The sequence below is a fragment of the Sprattus sprattus genome (assembly GCF_963457725.1).
Source record: "Sprattus sprattus genome assembly, chromosome: 3".
Taxonomy (NCBI): domain Eukaryota; kingdom Metazoa; phylum Chordata; class Actinopteri; order Clupeiformes; family Clupeidae; genus Sprattus; species Sprattus sprattus.
The window spans coordinates 17975932-17992994 of NC_137922.1; the positions used below are offsets into that span (position 1 = coordinate 17975932).

At 41.0% G+C, this 17063-nt stretch overlaps 1 protein-coding gene across 1 annotated transcript in view; it reads left to right on the forward strand.

Annotated features, from left to right (window-relative positions):
* Nucleotides 1-13900, forward strand: part of LOC308361514 (gamma-aminobutyric acid receptor subunit gamma-3-like) — a gene marked incomplete at both ends in the record, with an annotated part of 45168 nt that extends 31268 nt beyond the window's left edge. The window contains 4 exons of the mRNA XM_080833877.1: nucleotides 3480-3617; nucleotides 6245-6397; nucleotides 12172-12410; nucleotides 13622-13900. Of these exons, the coding sequence (XP_080690003.1) occupies nucleotides 3480-3617; nucleotides 6245-6397; nucleotides 12172-12410; nucleotides 13622-13900 (809 nt within the window). The remainder of the gene's footprint in view (nucleotides 1-3479; nucleotides 3618-6244; nucleotides 6398-12171; nucleotides 12411-13621) is intronic.
* Between the last annotated feature and the right edge of the window lie 3163 nt (nucleotides 13901-17063).

The window sequence follows — 17063 nt, forward strand, 5'->3', positions numbered from 1 at the left end:
AAAGCTCATAATCTGGTCATATATACTACTTTAGCCTACATAGATTTTATTGTGATATGAGTAGGGAAGTATCAAGCAATACAACTGAACAAAGACATGTCAGATTCCTTTTTCATAAATAGTTTAATGAAACGATGATGACCTTTCGTTATTCTTTCCAACGGCATAAAGCATATTATACGGAATGTTGACAATGGCATGACCTTGCTCTCACTTGAGATTAATTATCTAACATTATTAACCGGGTCTCTTCTCAAAACAGTGCGGATCAAGAAGCTCAGGGTAAGACCTTGTTGTGCATTCAATGAAAATGAACTTGAAATGAACTGCCATAACGTGATACCGACTACAAAATACTCACTTGTTATGCATCACAAACTCTTTACTTACTAAACATATTACTTCCCAACCACAGTGTTATAATTATGACAATTAAACTGTTAGCAAAGCGTATATTTTGGCACTGATACCTGCACATAAGTGTTCATGACTATCGAAAATTAGTGTTCAGCTGTTCAACAGACAGAGTGTGGAGTCCAGGGTTTCTGGTGAGAACACAAACAAAACCACCCACACAATCTCTCTCTCTCTCGCTCTGACACACACACTCACCTGCAGCTAAAACATGCAGAGAACAAGCCGCTACTCTTGATTTGCGCACACACACAGACACACTAACACACACCTGCAGCTAAAACATGCAAAGAGCAAGCTGCTACTGTAGACACACACACACACACACACATACACACACACACACCTACAGGAAAACAGTAGTCACCCAGGGAGTACAATGGCAGAAGTCAGTTACTGTATGTGGTCACAGTGCAGCATATAGCACCAAGCAGAGTGGGTAGAGTGTGTGTGTGTGTGTGTGTGTGTGTGTGTGTGTGTGTGTGTGTGTGTGTGTGTGTGTGTGTGTGTGTGTGTGTGTGTGTGTGTGTGTGTGTGTGTGTGTGTGTGTGACAAAAAAAAGAGAGACAAACAAAAACTAACTTGTCAGTCATCATAGAAAATATGCCACAGTTTACTCCAGTGAGAGGGGGAGGGATTAGGAGAGTAGGAGGAAGGGAGACTGGGCTAGAAGGAGTGAGAGAGTGAGACAGAAACAGCAGAGACAGAGATACAGGGGGGAGAGAATGAGTGAAAGAGTGACAGATAGAGGAGTAGGAAGAGAAAGTAAGAAACAGACAGACAGATAGAGAAGGAGCAAGAAAGAGAGTGAGAAAGAAAGACAGACAGACAGACAGACAGATAGTAAAGTAGAGTAAGACAGACAGATAGTGAAGGAGAGAGAGAGAAATAGTAAATTAGGAGCGAGAGAGTAAGACAGACAGTGAAGGAGAGAGAGAGATAGTGAAGGAGTGAGAGAGAAAGATAGTGAAGGAGAGAGAGGGAGATAGAGAGAGTGAAGAAGAGAGAGAGTACGACAGACAGATAGTGAAGGAGAGAGAGAGATAGTGAAGGAGAGAGAGAAAGACAGATCGTGAAGGAGAGAGAGCGATAGATAGTGAAGGAGAGAGAGAAAGACAGACAGATAGTGAAAGAGAGAGAGAGAGAGATATGGAAGGAGAGAGAGAGAGTAAGACAGATAGATAGTGAAGGAGAGAGAGAGAGAGATAGTGAAGGAGAGAGAGAGTAAGACAGACAGATAGTGAGAGAGAGAGAGAGTTAGACAGACAGATAGGTAAGGAGAGAGAGAGAGATAGTGAAGGATCGAGAGAAATAGATAGTGAAGGAGAGGGAGAGAGAGAGAGAGAGAGAGAGAGATGATCATTAGTGTGATATGTGCAGGCAGAGGGGAGGCTGTGAGGGACGTTGCCTGTGTGTTATGGAGAAATCCCAGCTGAACTCAGCACCAGCAGCGGTGCAAAGAAATGGGGGCTAAAGGTCCACAACCACTGCGAGGCGAAGCCAAGGGCTATCCTCAGCCACATGGTGATGGGGAAGCCAACGCTGCCTTGATGGAGGGTACTGCCAGGGAGCCACACACTGCAGCCTGACGTCATTATACTGGCTACCTGTACGACAAATCAGCAACCTTAGAAATCAATATTAGGTGGTCAATATCAGGTAAAGGCATCTAATCCCCTTCACTATCTGACAAACCTAAACAGCACGTTTAAATTGATTACTCACAGACCAAAAAAAAAGCAAAGTGGAAAGAAAAACCTGAATTGTTGGCTTCTTCTTGCTGCTTCGTCTGAGAATGCAGACAAGAACGGCAAGTCAGGTGCCTTCCATAGCGCCTGTCAAGGTAAGCAGGAGAAGAAATATCTGCAAAATGCAGCATGCAGGACACAGACCACTTCAGGTTGAGGATAGCAGGCAATCCATTACTCAGAATCTCAGAAGGAGAGAGAGAGAGAGAGAGATAGACAGGAAGAGAGAGAGAGAGAGAGACTCCAGTCTTTATATGTGGATATAATAGCAAGTGTGTGGGAGGTTAGAGAGATGTAATTGGTCTGTACTGTGTCTACACTTTCAAAGATATGCCATGTGTCTGTCGGGCTCCAAGACAAAACTGGAACCACTGCGTACAGCCCAACATAAATCAGCAGTCGTGACAGCCGGTGGACATAGAACTATTAGTGAATTCAAATGACGATTGCATAACTGTGTTTAAAACCAACTGGAGGCTGACTTGAAGTTTTGCATTGTAGGTGCATTTATCGAGAGATGGTGCGGTGTTTGTTTCTATCTTTGCAGTGTTGCAGTGAGTGAGGGAGAAAAATACTGTATGTAGGCCATCCGCTTAGTTTATTCGAATAGACAGAGATGAAATAGACAGAGATGAACTGAGTGACTCTCCCCCTGTTACCTCAGACTGTTGTCTGTCATTTGCCAAATCATCAGCTGGGTGTGTGTGTGTGTGTGTGTGTGTGTGTGTGTGTGTGTGTGTGTGTGTGTGTGTGTGTGTGTGTGTGTGTGTGTGTGTGTGTGTGTGTCGCTAACAACAAAGTACAGTGTGAGCACCACAGGCTGATTTGTCACACTTCACTTAAGCCTATTAGCAGTCATGGCCCAAGAGATAGGTTTGACTGAGTAATGAACCTCTCAACATGACATGTCAGGCCACTCTGCTCCCACATTAAACATTACACGTGAAACATCACAGCTTATTTAATGACGAACAAGTCAACGGCATGCTAGTCAGCCACATAGCTATCAGCTAGCGTGTAGCTCTTCTAGATTATTTGACATTTTGGATTACACCATTTCAAAATGAAGAGATGCTTTAGGGGATGATTTCAGATGACAGTAACAAAACATCTGTGTGAGCGCCCGTGATTGTTTTTTTTTTTCATTCATTCCATTTTTTTAATTGTAATTTATACCTCTATTTTCATTGGCCCCTTTTATTAATTTCCCTGCAGTGCATGATAAATGGTGCTCTCCTTAAACTCATGAGCGTTGGGTCATCTTTCATTAGTTGGTTGCTGGGGGGGTCACTGGATCACCTGTCTCTGTAATTACAGACGGTTACCCTCAAGATGAGGTGATTTACAAATGGAAGAAGAACCCGATTGAGCTTGCCGACCAGAAGAACTGGCGCCTCTACCAGTTTGCTTTCACAGGCCTCAGGAACACATCCGACATCATGACGACGACAGCAGGTACATCTGATACATGTTTGCTGGTTTTAATTATCCTAGCTTTATCAGTATACTGTCATGTCAATTGAAAACTCATGTTTGGTAGTGTTTTATGTTCCTGGTTTAAAAATGTGTTATAGCAAGTTGATTTATTCAATCAATATGAATGTAATAATTTGCCAAAAATGTCACAATTCCTTATTTTATTGTTAATTTTCATTTCCTAGTCCATGAATACACTTCTGGGTTACATTTTCTGTACTTCTGTCAAAATATCCTCATATAAGTAAACTAACTTATGATTACAGGTTAAAATACATAAATAATTAAGTAATTAATAATACATATGTCTCTTCACTCATGTATCTATAATATCAGTATCCTTAAGTGCAAGGCATCCATGATTCTGTCCCAATTGCTTTACGTATATCTCTCTACCAGTCAAAACTCCTTGAGTCTGTATGACAATTTGTTTGACACATCGACTAAACCCAAAATGATAGGACACAACTGTGAGAATAATAACAACTGTCATAGCCGCTCCGGAGAAACACACTTTCCTGTGAGCTCCTATCAGTTTGATGCGAATGGTCTTCAGGCCCCTCACCACTGTAGCCAGGCGACAGCAGGTTGTACATCTGCTGTCTGGAAAGCAAGTCGAGCCTCCAGCCAGCTAATTGCTAAGCGAATCAGCTGCCGCCGACCACAGGCATAAAAGCCTGTTCTAGAATCGTCTTCAGAGAGTTTGGCATATCCATTCCAGCTGATGAAATTTGAATAATTGCACCAACCTAGCATACAAACTGATCTGAATTCAGTTGAAATGTCAATAATGTCATGTCATATTGACGGTAACTGGCATGTTTAAGCATCAGTCGTGGCTTATTCCTGCTTCTGATGTCACTGATGCACATTGGAGTATTTTGTATTTTATAATGTGCAGTAATCGCATTTTAGAGAAATTATGAACCTTTCTGAAAAGTAATTAATGTGTGACAAGTGGCATATTCAAATCCCTTGGTGCATATATGCAAATAGAACATACGTAGAAGTTGAATTTGAAATGAAACAAACACACATTTTCATTTAAAAGTGGTCGTGGTAACACACCAATCTAGAAAATCACCCCTCTCTTTGTCTCTTGATAATTATTTCAATTGCTCCGCCAATAAGCATAGTCTCTAAAGGACTTCTCTAATACATTTTAATGTGTTCGCAACACCTTTCAAAATTAATGAAGTTTTTAAAGTGCTCACGATTGCATTATGTATTAATCTACCCAGAGGTATAATTAGCCCGTGTTAACCTTATTTTCAAGTAGAATACTCTATGTGACAGTGACAGAGTGTTTGTTATGGTTCACTTTCTGAACTCTCTTGCTCACTCACACTTGTAAACCCTAATCCACATCTGAACCTTAAAGTTTAAAAGAAGTTTTACACTGTGGTGTAAGTGTAGAGTGGATGTTGAGGAGCCAGACCTAGATTTGCGTGCAAGACATTATTTTGGGGAGGGAAGAAGGGAGGGTGCATGGAAAGGAGGAAGTCTGACATTCAGCGAGCTCTTCTGCGTGATCATTATGTCTGGATCTAAAAATATCCGTAATTATTTGGCATTTCTCTGACTTCTGATGAGACAGATTCTGTACATCTGCATTGTTTTCATCTTGTTTCTCTTCATACCAGTGTGTAGTAATCATGACAGTTTTGTATGGTAAGTGAAGCTCTTTGTAATGTATGTACAGTTGGGAGGAACAGAGTGCACTCTCATGTCAAGTTGGCTGGCTTGTTCATAGGACTTAATCAGCTTTATACTGGACATGGAATGTATGTTTGTACATGGAATTACTAAAGAGTGATAGAAAAAGTACACTGTCACAGCAGCGAGGAAGAGGAAATAATAGGGCTCTGTGAAGCTTGGTGACATATGGGAACCCTTATTTGAGGTTTTGAGTCGATACATTTAGGTTTAAGTTCTAGTTTTGGGCTTATTCAACAACATTCGCTCATGCCTTGACAAACCACCGAATGCTGACAGGAAATAGTGATATTTGGTTCCCCAGAAAAGTAGAACGCTGAGACATAGATCTAGACCACTTGTCACCCATTTAAAATAGCCTTCATCTGTCAGTTTACATACAGTACATGAGATGACTCTTACATGTAAACATGAATTTCATGAAATTCTGCTCTTCATTTCAACAGCATCTCTTCTGGTTAAGTCAGTATTGCTGTGATTTCAGGGGTTCCCTAAAATATCTTAGATGGATCAGCCTTTAATATTTGCTTCAGTATGACAGTCAGTTCGCCAAAAGGACACGCTAATTCTTTCTCATCCATGTTTAATGAGAGGCTTTCTTGTGGAGTTAGTTATTATTCATCTTTGGGAAATGTGAATTGAATTTGTTTTACAATGCTAGTACAAACAATGAAATATGAACACCAGTCAACTAAGTTTAGCATTACATTAGGCTGTGTTATTTAATCATTTCACCAGCTGGCATTTGAAAAGACATAACATATTGCCTTGAGAAATACCTCAAAAATACCCCAAGTCTGTTGTCTAAATAGATCAGGCCTTGTGCCTGTTTTTTCGAGTCATTGAAGAATTCAGCGCTTCCCTTCTCTGTCCTGCTCTTCCCGTGCCAGGCGATTATGTGGTGATGACTGTCTACTTTGAGCTGAGTCGACGCATGGGCTACTTCACCATCCAGACCTACATTCCCTGCATCCTAACCGTGGTCCTCTCTTGGGTGTCTTTCTGGATCAATAAAGACGCCGCTCCTGCTAGGACAGCCCTGGGTAAGGAACCGCTCGTTTTTTTGAGTTTGACGAGGGACAAAAAAAGCCATACAACATGCGTAACATGTTCAAAGAGTGTTTTCTCCAGTGTTCAATTAAGCGGGCTTGCAGCCAGGAGTGGGATTTAGTGAGACTCATTATGACAGTTGAAAAATATCAAAGATATCAGTTTCGAAAAGGGATTAAGGCGATCTTTCCTGATGACTGTTCCATGGACATTAAAAGCAGAACTGCTGTCCTCAAATGAGTTAAGTTAGAGTGTTAATTATCATTTGGATGGATGTGGTCTGGGGTCTTTTTATTGTATACCCATTGTTTAAACTCTCAAACTCAGTGTTTTGTTTATGCCCTGGGCATTATGTTTTGATTTCATGATGTATTTTTATATTTAATTAATTATTTCAAGCATGCCAGACAGATTACAGTCAATTCTTATTTTTTTTGTATTATTTATTTCCCTGCCAAGTTCTCCACGACATTGCATGCAAACCCTTTTTTGTCCATGTAAACCAACAGAAGCATCGACAGCATGGGTAAGTAAAGGCCAAGTCTCAATTAATATAGTTCTCTTCGCCCTTAACATATGTGGCGTTGGCTTGTAATAATAAAGATGTGAAACATAAAAGAGATCCTAATAAAGAGGTATTAAATAAATACAGAATTTGAGGAAGCCCAACATTCCTGCATTGCAAAGAGCCACATCAAAGAAGATGTTTAATACCAAGGTGTTACTCACCATCAACAACACATATTTTACCACCCTCCCACCGTTCTCATATTAGTACATTTTTTAAGAAGAGTGGTTCTGTTATGTTTTTTTAATCTTTTGGTAAGACGTATATTTATGCACGCAAATAGAGCTCGCCTTCAACACACTTGACACCTTTGAAAACGGTCAACAAACTTATGCTGTCTGAAGGGGAAAAAAAGATAAACCATTATTTTCTGAGAAAAGTCTGATGGCCTCAAATAAAGGACAAAGCAATGCAGACCACTGTGGACACTAAACGAGTGCAAAACACGAGATAAGAAAAGGCTTTCTAGATAACAGAGGAAATGGCAGTTTTCTGCATTTAAGAAGAGTCACAAGTTAAGAGTGTAACGGCTTGATGCTTATTCTGTCAAAAGATATTGCAGAAATTGCTTAAAGATGAGAATTATTGGGTTCACTCAAGTGTACAAGTAATGAAGTAAAATTGAGAGTTAATCAACTGGTCCAATTCACTGCTTTATTGCTCATTCACAAGGCAGTCCACACACATCATATAACTTTCACAGAGCATACAAGGTTGTTCTAAAGTTTGTCAAAGACACTGATAAGACCCTCTTTATAAACACCCTAATATACATCACACTTATATGTACATCTGCTGTACATCTGGTCCACTGCAGTGTCATGATGTTAGCCTTCCATTACTGTCCATCTTTCGTATCCCATCAGCCACTTGACGTCATAATCGTCTTTCTCTGCGCGATGTAGCCTATGCGTCTGCTTCTGCTCCACCATCCGGAGTTTACTGTTTACGTCAGAAACTCTGTCTGACTGAGTGCTGTCAAAAGTATCAGGCCAAGACAGGCAAACAGGTGAGAGTAATGACTACAGCCCAGTAGTCTGAAGGAAAAAAGAGAGGGTTGGGGGAACTGAGTGTGAAACGCCCGGCTCGAAATAGACTTGTCCCGCTTGTCTCCATGGCAACCCCCTGGAAAACATCTTCCCGTTCGACCGTCTCCAGAGAGGCATCTATGAGATGTTCGATAAATTGTGCGCATGTGGGTGGAAGTCAGGATTTGCACATTTCTCTATTCACACGCAGACCCCCCACCCCGCCCCTCTCCCCAAATCATGCACAGGGGTTTTGCCAGCAGGGCTGCTGATGTTTAGCTGGAGTTATAAAATGTCACAGGGTCTGCCCACCTCTGCCTCACCCACACTGTGACACTCTATAGATCATTGACTGGCCATATCTGCTGTCCTGGCAACTTTTGTTCAATATTTTTCATAACCGCCCTCCCTTCTCCTCCCACTAGCAGTCTTTTTCTCTCTTCCACTTCATTCCACAAAATGATATATCTTCATGACAGAAACCACCATCAGAGGTTGAGGGGGAGAAAAGAAAACATCAGGGGATTTCAGAAAAATATCCGAATAACCTGTGGTAGATCTCGAGGCCCAGCGGTTACTTAGCTGGAGCCATGACATTATTTATAATACATTATGTTTCATATTGACGTTATTGACCATATGATGATACTGGCATTGATCGATGTGTTGTTAAATTGCACTTCATCTATTTTAGGCAAACAGAAGCTGTGAGAACGTGACTCCAGCCACACACCCATGATATAAGTGAAAACGTCATGACACTGATCTATGCATATACTAATAAATGCTTGTGGATTGTTAGGTGGAGATCCCGGGGGGACGTGTCCCCTTCTACCATAAAGTTGTCCCCCCAACAATCATTGGAAACAAAACATTTAGCAGGGCTACCGGCATCTCCGTGTTTCAGTTAATCAGCCCAGTACACGGTCAGATTGTGAGACTGTTTACTCATCTCTCCCCTGTCACTGCCAGTATGATACACGATATGTAAAGAGATTTACCTCATTCTCGAACGCAGTAAGAACCTGTAAAGAAGACGTTTTTTCTAAACTCCATTTACGAAGTTCCAATTGATATGCAGAAGTATACATAAGTTTAATAATGGATTGACATGTCAACGTGAATGTTTGCCGATAACACATGCATGCCGGTAATTAACACCGTTACGATAGCTAGCTAGACAGTTTAGGACACAGGTTAATGCTAGTTAATAAACGTAGGTCTACATATCAGTGCCTCTCCAGATTTGTTCAATTAACTGAAGGTAAATTAATGTCATCTTTTCCTGCGGTCTATGAACAATGCTGGTATTGGCTACGAGGGGCGACAGTGGTACAGGAGGTAGAGATGTCCTATTGTAATCAGAAGGTTGCTAGTTTGATTCCCTGTCGGAGCGTCTTTGAGCTGTATTAGAACTTATTTTGAGCATCAAGTTCTCTTGAACTTTGGACAATGTTGTGTGTGAGTAGATGTTTCGTGTTAGAACATTCATTGCCATTTAGAGAATTCAAAAATTACTTAGAATTTCTGTTTGTAAATGTGATAAGAGAATTCGGTATTTAGCAGTTTATGCTAGCTCTCGTGAAAGCTATTTTTGCCCCCAGAATTACTCTCTCTGAAATGTTGCCATGTATTATCCCCCCCTACAATGATATGGGATCTCCGCCCCTGGTTGTGGCTCTAAACAATAATAATAATAATAAACTGTATTTATACAGCACCTTTCATGCAGAAGAATGCAGCTCAAAGTGCTTAATTAAGCAATAAGGTTCGAGAGGCAGTACTGTATCGTCAATAATGTACTTGTTCGAGGGTGTTGTTAGGCCGGACGCACAGCGGATACAGTACTGACTCGAGTACCTTATTGCTTTTATAACACGGTTGCCAGCGACATTATTAAGTCAAATTAAATTGTAAATAGTAAGCTGCCTTTCAGCACAAACAAGTTGTAGCCACCAAACATTGTGTATCGCATTTCAGTAGCCTAGCCTAGAGAAAATAGTCCCCCTTTGTGTGGCTGTTGCTATGCAACAGACAAACAGCATTGGGGACATCAAGTCTGTTAGCCTAGAACCAAATGTTTGTTGATGATTAGCTAGGAGATCGACATTGATCTCGCACCATTTTAGTCATTCACATTGCTCATTTTAAAAAGTTAAAATAACAAAAACGACTTTCAACTTTGTTAATATTTGTTTATATTGATTTGGATATCACCACTAATTGTGCATCCGTGGAAAGCGTTTCTCATGTCCCCTTCGTCTCTGATGATCTGTTGACCACTGTTGCTCTCTGCTGGTGGCTCGGTGTTGGAAGTGCCTTCTCCAGAAAGCTTGAAATGACAACTAAAGAAATTTGCTATGGAGTAATGATGGGAGCGTTGCTCTCAATCCATTACATAGGGAATGTTTTTCACGTATGTGTAGAACCTATTTAGAATGGCTGACCTTACATAAAACGGCAGTGAAAAAGCCCAGAGACTAGTTATACTTATTAGCAACGAGGCTAGCTAGCTACTATGTGTTTCAATGGATTTTAGTTCTAGGCGTTAGCAACAACCTACAAATAATATTCAAGAGCTTAAGTCAAGACCTACAATACTCTGTGTAGCACATTAACAACTAAACAAGTCAATGTAGAGATATAAAAAGTCGTGTAGATAGCTTAATTCACATAAAATACTTCCCGTTAACAGGCTCCCAAGACGCCGCCATCTTGGTTCGATTTCGAATATACTGTTATTTTGAGTGCACACTGATATGGAACGCTCAGGTAAATGTAAACAGGTTGTACAGTAGGCTACCTTTATCGCTGATTAAAGCACACCCCGGAACTCACTCTCAGAATGCTTGATTTCATCTACCCGTGTAATAACGATAAAATACATTACGTGCACAAAGAAAATACATGCCCAGTGATCCACATAAAAATAGACATCAAATTAACATACAAACTAGGATATAGTGCACATTTTTTTATAATTAAAGTAAGTTAAAAGCCAATCTTAAAGAAATAGACGAAAGGAGAAATTAATGGAGGAAGAAGGAAGAAAGGAAGAAAGGAAGAAACAGTTCACTTAAGTTACTTTGTCCTAGGTAGTGACCACTAGTTAAGAATGACCGTTTGAGAGTTCATACTTTGTCCTAGGTAGTGACCACTAATTGAGAATGACCGTTTGAGAGTTCATACTTTGTCCCAGGTAGTGACCACTAGTTAAGAATGACCGTTTGAGAGTTCATACTTTGTCCTAGGTAGTGACCACTAGTAAAGAATGACCGTTTGAGATTTCATATTTGGCACACCCTTACCCAGATTATGAGTCAAACTGGGTCACTGAGCAACCAACAACTCTAATGCAGATAACGAGATCAAAGTGCTACCGTACAACTAGCATCACTAAACAAGGTGCACTTAGGTACCAGAAACACATTTCAAAGTGTACAATTCTCTTTCTCTTAAATGGTGGGGCAATTGGGGCTAGAAGTTATCTATTTTAGACTAAATAAATCAATACCTTACACAATCATAAGAAGGGTTTTTCTTTGATGAGAAATCTTCAAAAATCCAAACACTTTATTGAAGAGACAGCTTAGATGAGATTTGTCACAATACAAAGCACTGGAATAATGACTAATTATATCGCCTTCCTTGGTATTTTTAGACTTCCATGGGGCTTAGTATGCCTTAAATTGTTTTGAAAGACTTTTTGAAAGCTTCCAGAGCCTCAAATTGTTTCTAAGTGTGCTGTGGTATATTCCATGATTGACAGAAATGGTACCGAGATGGGATTGTGTTGATGGGTGGGCTTGTTTAAATCGTAACCTTCCAGTCACCCAGTAGGAGGCCATGAATGGAAAATCAGAGGAGGACATTTGAAGAAAACTGCATTGTTAATCAGGGCCGGATCTCAGAGTTAACATGCATATCCCCACCAACCGAAAACGTGGGATTTTTCCCATAAAGGCTTTGAAAGAGTCTAAGGCTAACTCTAAGAGGCTAAGCCCAAATACCATATACAGTATACTAAACAATATAAGTATACTTCAGCAACATCCTTATAAAAATGCACTTGTAACCCTTACTGACACACTATACAATATAATGGCTTTTACAGTGAAATTACTTTGATTTCTGCAATAGTGCTCTAACTGTTAACTTTACATTTTGGCAGGAATTACCACTGTCCTGACCATGACAACACTCAGCACAGTGGCGAGGACATCTCTTCCACGTGTCTCCTACGTCACGGCCATGGACCTCTTTGTGACCGTCTGCTTCCTGTTTGTGTTTGCCTCACTGATGGAGTATGCCTTCCTGAACTACTACTGCTACCGCGCCCAGAAGCCAAAGTTTAGACCTAAGGCAGCTAAGGCAGAAAAACAGACGACAGAGCACAACCTACAAAGCAGCGTGAGTTCTATAATGGATGGTACCCTTTACACAGTCAGCCATCACACACAGATAAGAGTTTGGATTCTTCAAGGATGCATTCATTAAAAAATGTATATGCTAAATATTTTAAAGTTCACCCTAACACCCCCCCCCCCCCCCCCCCACACACACACACACACACACACACACACACACACACACAATCACTCACACTCTTTCTTTTTTATCTGGCACTCTCGAGAGAAGAACACCAGATAATAGAAGTTGTTAGCTCATGTTGGATTAGCCTCATCCTAAGTGTGGGGATGTGTGACATCATCAGGGTTTTCGGGGCATGTTTGGAATGGCACGACTGGGTGCACTTGTTGGTTGCTCGGTTGGTATGGGAGAATGTCGGCTGTAAGAGCAAAAGGAACCCCCCCCCCCCCCCCCCCCCCCCCCCCGCTCTACTCAGGGGCAGAAAACCAGAAAGTGAAATTCTATCCCCCCCCACCACACACACACACACACACACACACACACACACACACACACACACACACACACACACACACACTTCTTCATGGATCACTTTGAGTGGATGAGAGAACACGTGGCAGATGGTATCGTTCACAGGCTGTGGTAGACAGCTCCCCGCTGGGCTACGGATGGGATTTTGCATGCCGCAAAGATTTAATGCATGACAGCGCTACTCTGCTCTCGTCTCCTCTCTCTCTCATTCTCTCCCGCACCTCAACTCTCGCTGATGTACTGGCAGAAGGAGGATCCAGGAAGCCTCTATATCCGAGCACATATAGCATAGGTCATAGGTTTAATCCCCGTAGGGAACACTCATAGAAAGAACCTTTTCTACCCACTGTAAAAGCTTCCATATAGGATCCACTCAGTCTTTCATGGAAAATGAGAAGCACCTCTCAACATCCCTTATAGTCTTCGAAGAGAGAATACCCAAAGATTTCTGCAAAGACAAATGCAAGGACTCCTAAATGGTTGAGAGAGGATGAGCACTGATAAAATAACCTTTATGACAGAGAAGTTCACTCTTTGAGATAAAAATGTCTGGTAATGACAATGAAATGACACAGATATAGATGTAATAACATGAACAATACCGCTTATCTGTCTTATGTATATGTACTGTTCTTAAGACAAAGAAAGGTGCATAACTTGCTCATAACGTTATTCTAAAGTATGACAGATATAGCTAAATATTACGTGTGTTGACACAGGCCTACTCATCGCTCAGCCTAAACTGTTCACCGACCGTCATCACCCTCAACAACTCCATGTACTGGCAAGACTATGACGACAGCTGTCTCTACGAGTGCCTGGACGGCAAGGACTGCAAGAGCTTCTTCTGCTGCTACGAGGACTGCAAGGACGGGGCCTGGCGCAAGGGACGCCTCCACATCGACATCAACGAGCTGGACTCTTACTCCCGAGTCTTTTTCCCCACCTCATTTATACTGTTCAATATCGTCTACTGGGTGGGCTACCTCTATCTTTAGCAACTGGATAATTATTTCACCCCACCCCCCTCCCCCCCACTGTGTGATCCCACTGAGGACTGATGAAAACCACCCCCAGCTTAATCTTAATTAGTGCTTTAACAACCTTTAGGTTTCTTTTTCTTTGGTTCACAGTGATATGTACTTATTTTTTTGTTTGTTTGTTTGTTTTTATTTAATTTCTTGAGCCAGGCCATGGTAAAAGATCCTGAGTACTCTAACTACCCTTCAGTATAGACCTCCTCACCTATATTGTCCGTCTGATTGTTGAAAAAAAAAAGGTTAAAAAGATTTCTTCATCTGAAACATGAGGGAAAAGAGGTGTTTGGCCCCCTGACATGTCCCCCATCGCAACATCTGTCATCTCAGTCAACACTTAGTCGGGGAGGATCTGCTTACCTCTCAAACATCTGTCTCACTCAGCACACATTTATCTTAGCAAAATTCATAGTGCCTTCTTCGAGGAGCTGATATTACGTTTCAGGAGCTAGAACCGGACTCCAGAGGTAAGTGTAACGGCCATCTTGTGATTTTTTTGTGTCTCCGATGGAGCCCGCTGTCCTGTGTGAAGTGAGGTGATGGACGAGTGGTGAGTTGTAAATGCACAAAAGGGACCCACTAAACGAGTCTGCTCCTCATATCACAAACCGCTGTTTTTGCAATCATATCCTTATGCGTTTCCCACTGTGTCGTTTTATATCCAGAAATATAATTGTTTGATCTCTGCTTATCTGCACTAAAGGACAATTATGTAACTTTGATGAGTTGTGTTCATTGTAATATGCAAAAGTAAAAGGTCCATAGGAATATTTTATTAGTTTGAAGATCTTCAACATTTCACAACAGTTTGGTCCAGATCACCCAGTGCAATCTATTGTAAGAACACTATTTTATACTGACGTGTGTCATGCAGTTCTCATAGCATTTACTTGATTGTGCAGTTCACAAAAAAAATCTTGAAACACTCTTTATCTCCACAGAATAGGCCTAACAATTTATGGAAACATGATTCTAAGTGACTACGTTTTTTTTGTTGTGTCTTTTTCTTTCGGATGTCCCCCGTCAGAAAAATAATATATTGCTATGTTTAAAGTTGTAGTAAAAATACTTAAAATATTTTATTCTTGAACTGAGAGTGGAAATAAGAAATAAGATAAGATGGTTTCCTACAGTAGTCTATTTACAATAATTCTACATGTCTACAATCATGACAGATATACTTAGGTTTATAACAGAGGTATTTTTTTCACCTTTTTACAGTATCAGTAAATGATGTTACACTTTATAAGTGTCAGATTTCTGTGTATTTATAATAAATCCGGTGTTTTATAAGTAGACAATGATTATCTTGTTTTTTTTTTCCAGAAGACAAGAGGACTTTACTGTATGAGGTGTATGTTTTTAGAGAATGTTGTGCAAGAGCTGTTGAATTTCTATTCACTCATGTAAATAAACTGTAGTCTTGCTCCAGTACCCAGTGTCTGTTTATTATGTAAATATAGTAATGTGTATTTCTTTATTGACAAAACGTACAAAATGTATGCCCTTGTCTCAGAATCATGCCCTGGAAATATTAGACTGAAAAACAACACCAATTTCTACTGAAAAAGCTCTACATTGTCAAAACTATTTGGTCAAATCACAGTAATAATGGATGTTTTTGGTGCTGCCTGCCTAGTATTTCAGGTAAGGCAAAGTTAGGTTTAGGGGAGTTTTATACTGTACATCATGTGAGTCTTATGGTGGAAATATAGCCACACACACAAACAGACACACTCTGTCAGTGCTTGCATGTAAATGTTTACAAACAGTTACACGTCCTATCATTTGGCTTACTTGGCACATAAATATGCGTAACTATAGGAGACACATTCCAACCAATACCTGCCCATTCTGCACAAACAACATCTTGCCAGAAGCTCTTGTGTGAGAAAAGTGAAGTGCAAACCTAAAAAGACAATTCACTGCCAGTGGGGGTGAATTCCCAATGTCCGCCCAAAAGCACAACCAGACCATGTTAGTCAGACCTCCTTACTGGCATTCTGACGGGATCCCAACTAGAACGGGTCATGTCAGGGTGAGCTGCTGACAATCAGATGAGTGCCGACTGAGGCCAGGATGTTGAGAGACGTTTCGGCACAAGCGGTGTCCACTCTGATCCAATCTCCTCCAGCTCCCCTGGGCTATCTCTCCTGCTGCATTATCTTCCAATGACCCAATCCCATATGTCAATAACGGACATAGAGAGAATGAAAAATGATCAATTAGCCAACCATCTGCTGTCTTTCGCACCTGAGCCTCCAGACGTCCGTATTGAAGGTGATCCCAGGACGCTGCCCAGCTGTTGATCTCACCTTCCGGAAGTTTCCGGGAATTGAAACCCTGATGCCGGCTCCCATCTAGACTGATGTAAACAAACAGGACATGAGTCAAGGTTAAAAGAACACTTGATCACATTCAGCAGAGGGGGCACAGTGGACCAATGTGTCAAATGTCTAATTATCACCTTTGTCATTGTCATTATCATGAGATAATTATAAACATCACTGACACATTTCAACCTTATATCAAGCTGTTAACGTGTCTGTGCAAACAGCTGTAGAAGAGAGTGGGGAAATATGAGCCACTTTTAACCTAAATCAGCCTAAAGCCAAGGGATTATGAAACAGAAATAAAACAATAGCACAAACACAAATTCAGGATGTGTGCAATCTACTGAAACCTAAGCTGTATCTGTTTTTCATTTGTGATGTGCTGTCTAAAATATGAAATACAATGTCAGGTATTCATTGTTAATTTAAACACCAAGAATTCGACTTAACTTCATGTAAACAGGGGGTAAGATAAACCACTGGTTGAATTTTACCCCAAGGCTCTGGCTCATTTTGCCCCACATCCACCATTTTGGGAAAAGTGCTAAGTCTATCAACCCAGAGCTTCACTTTTGCCAATCCACTCTTTATGCAGCCGACAAATAAACAAAAGATAGCCTAGGCTATCATTAAAAGTTTAGGCTACTGCATAAGGATTGTGACGCAGCAGTCAAACTTGGACAAGTCCGCTGCCGTGACAACCCTTGCGGCCTGGGTCTGGACGGACATTGGTACTGTCATGTTGTGAAAGCTCAGAGACCTTGGCTGCTCCACTTCTGTTGCAATGATGC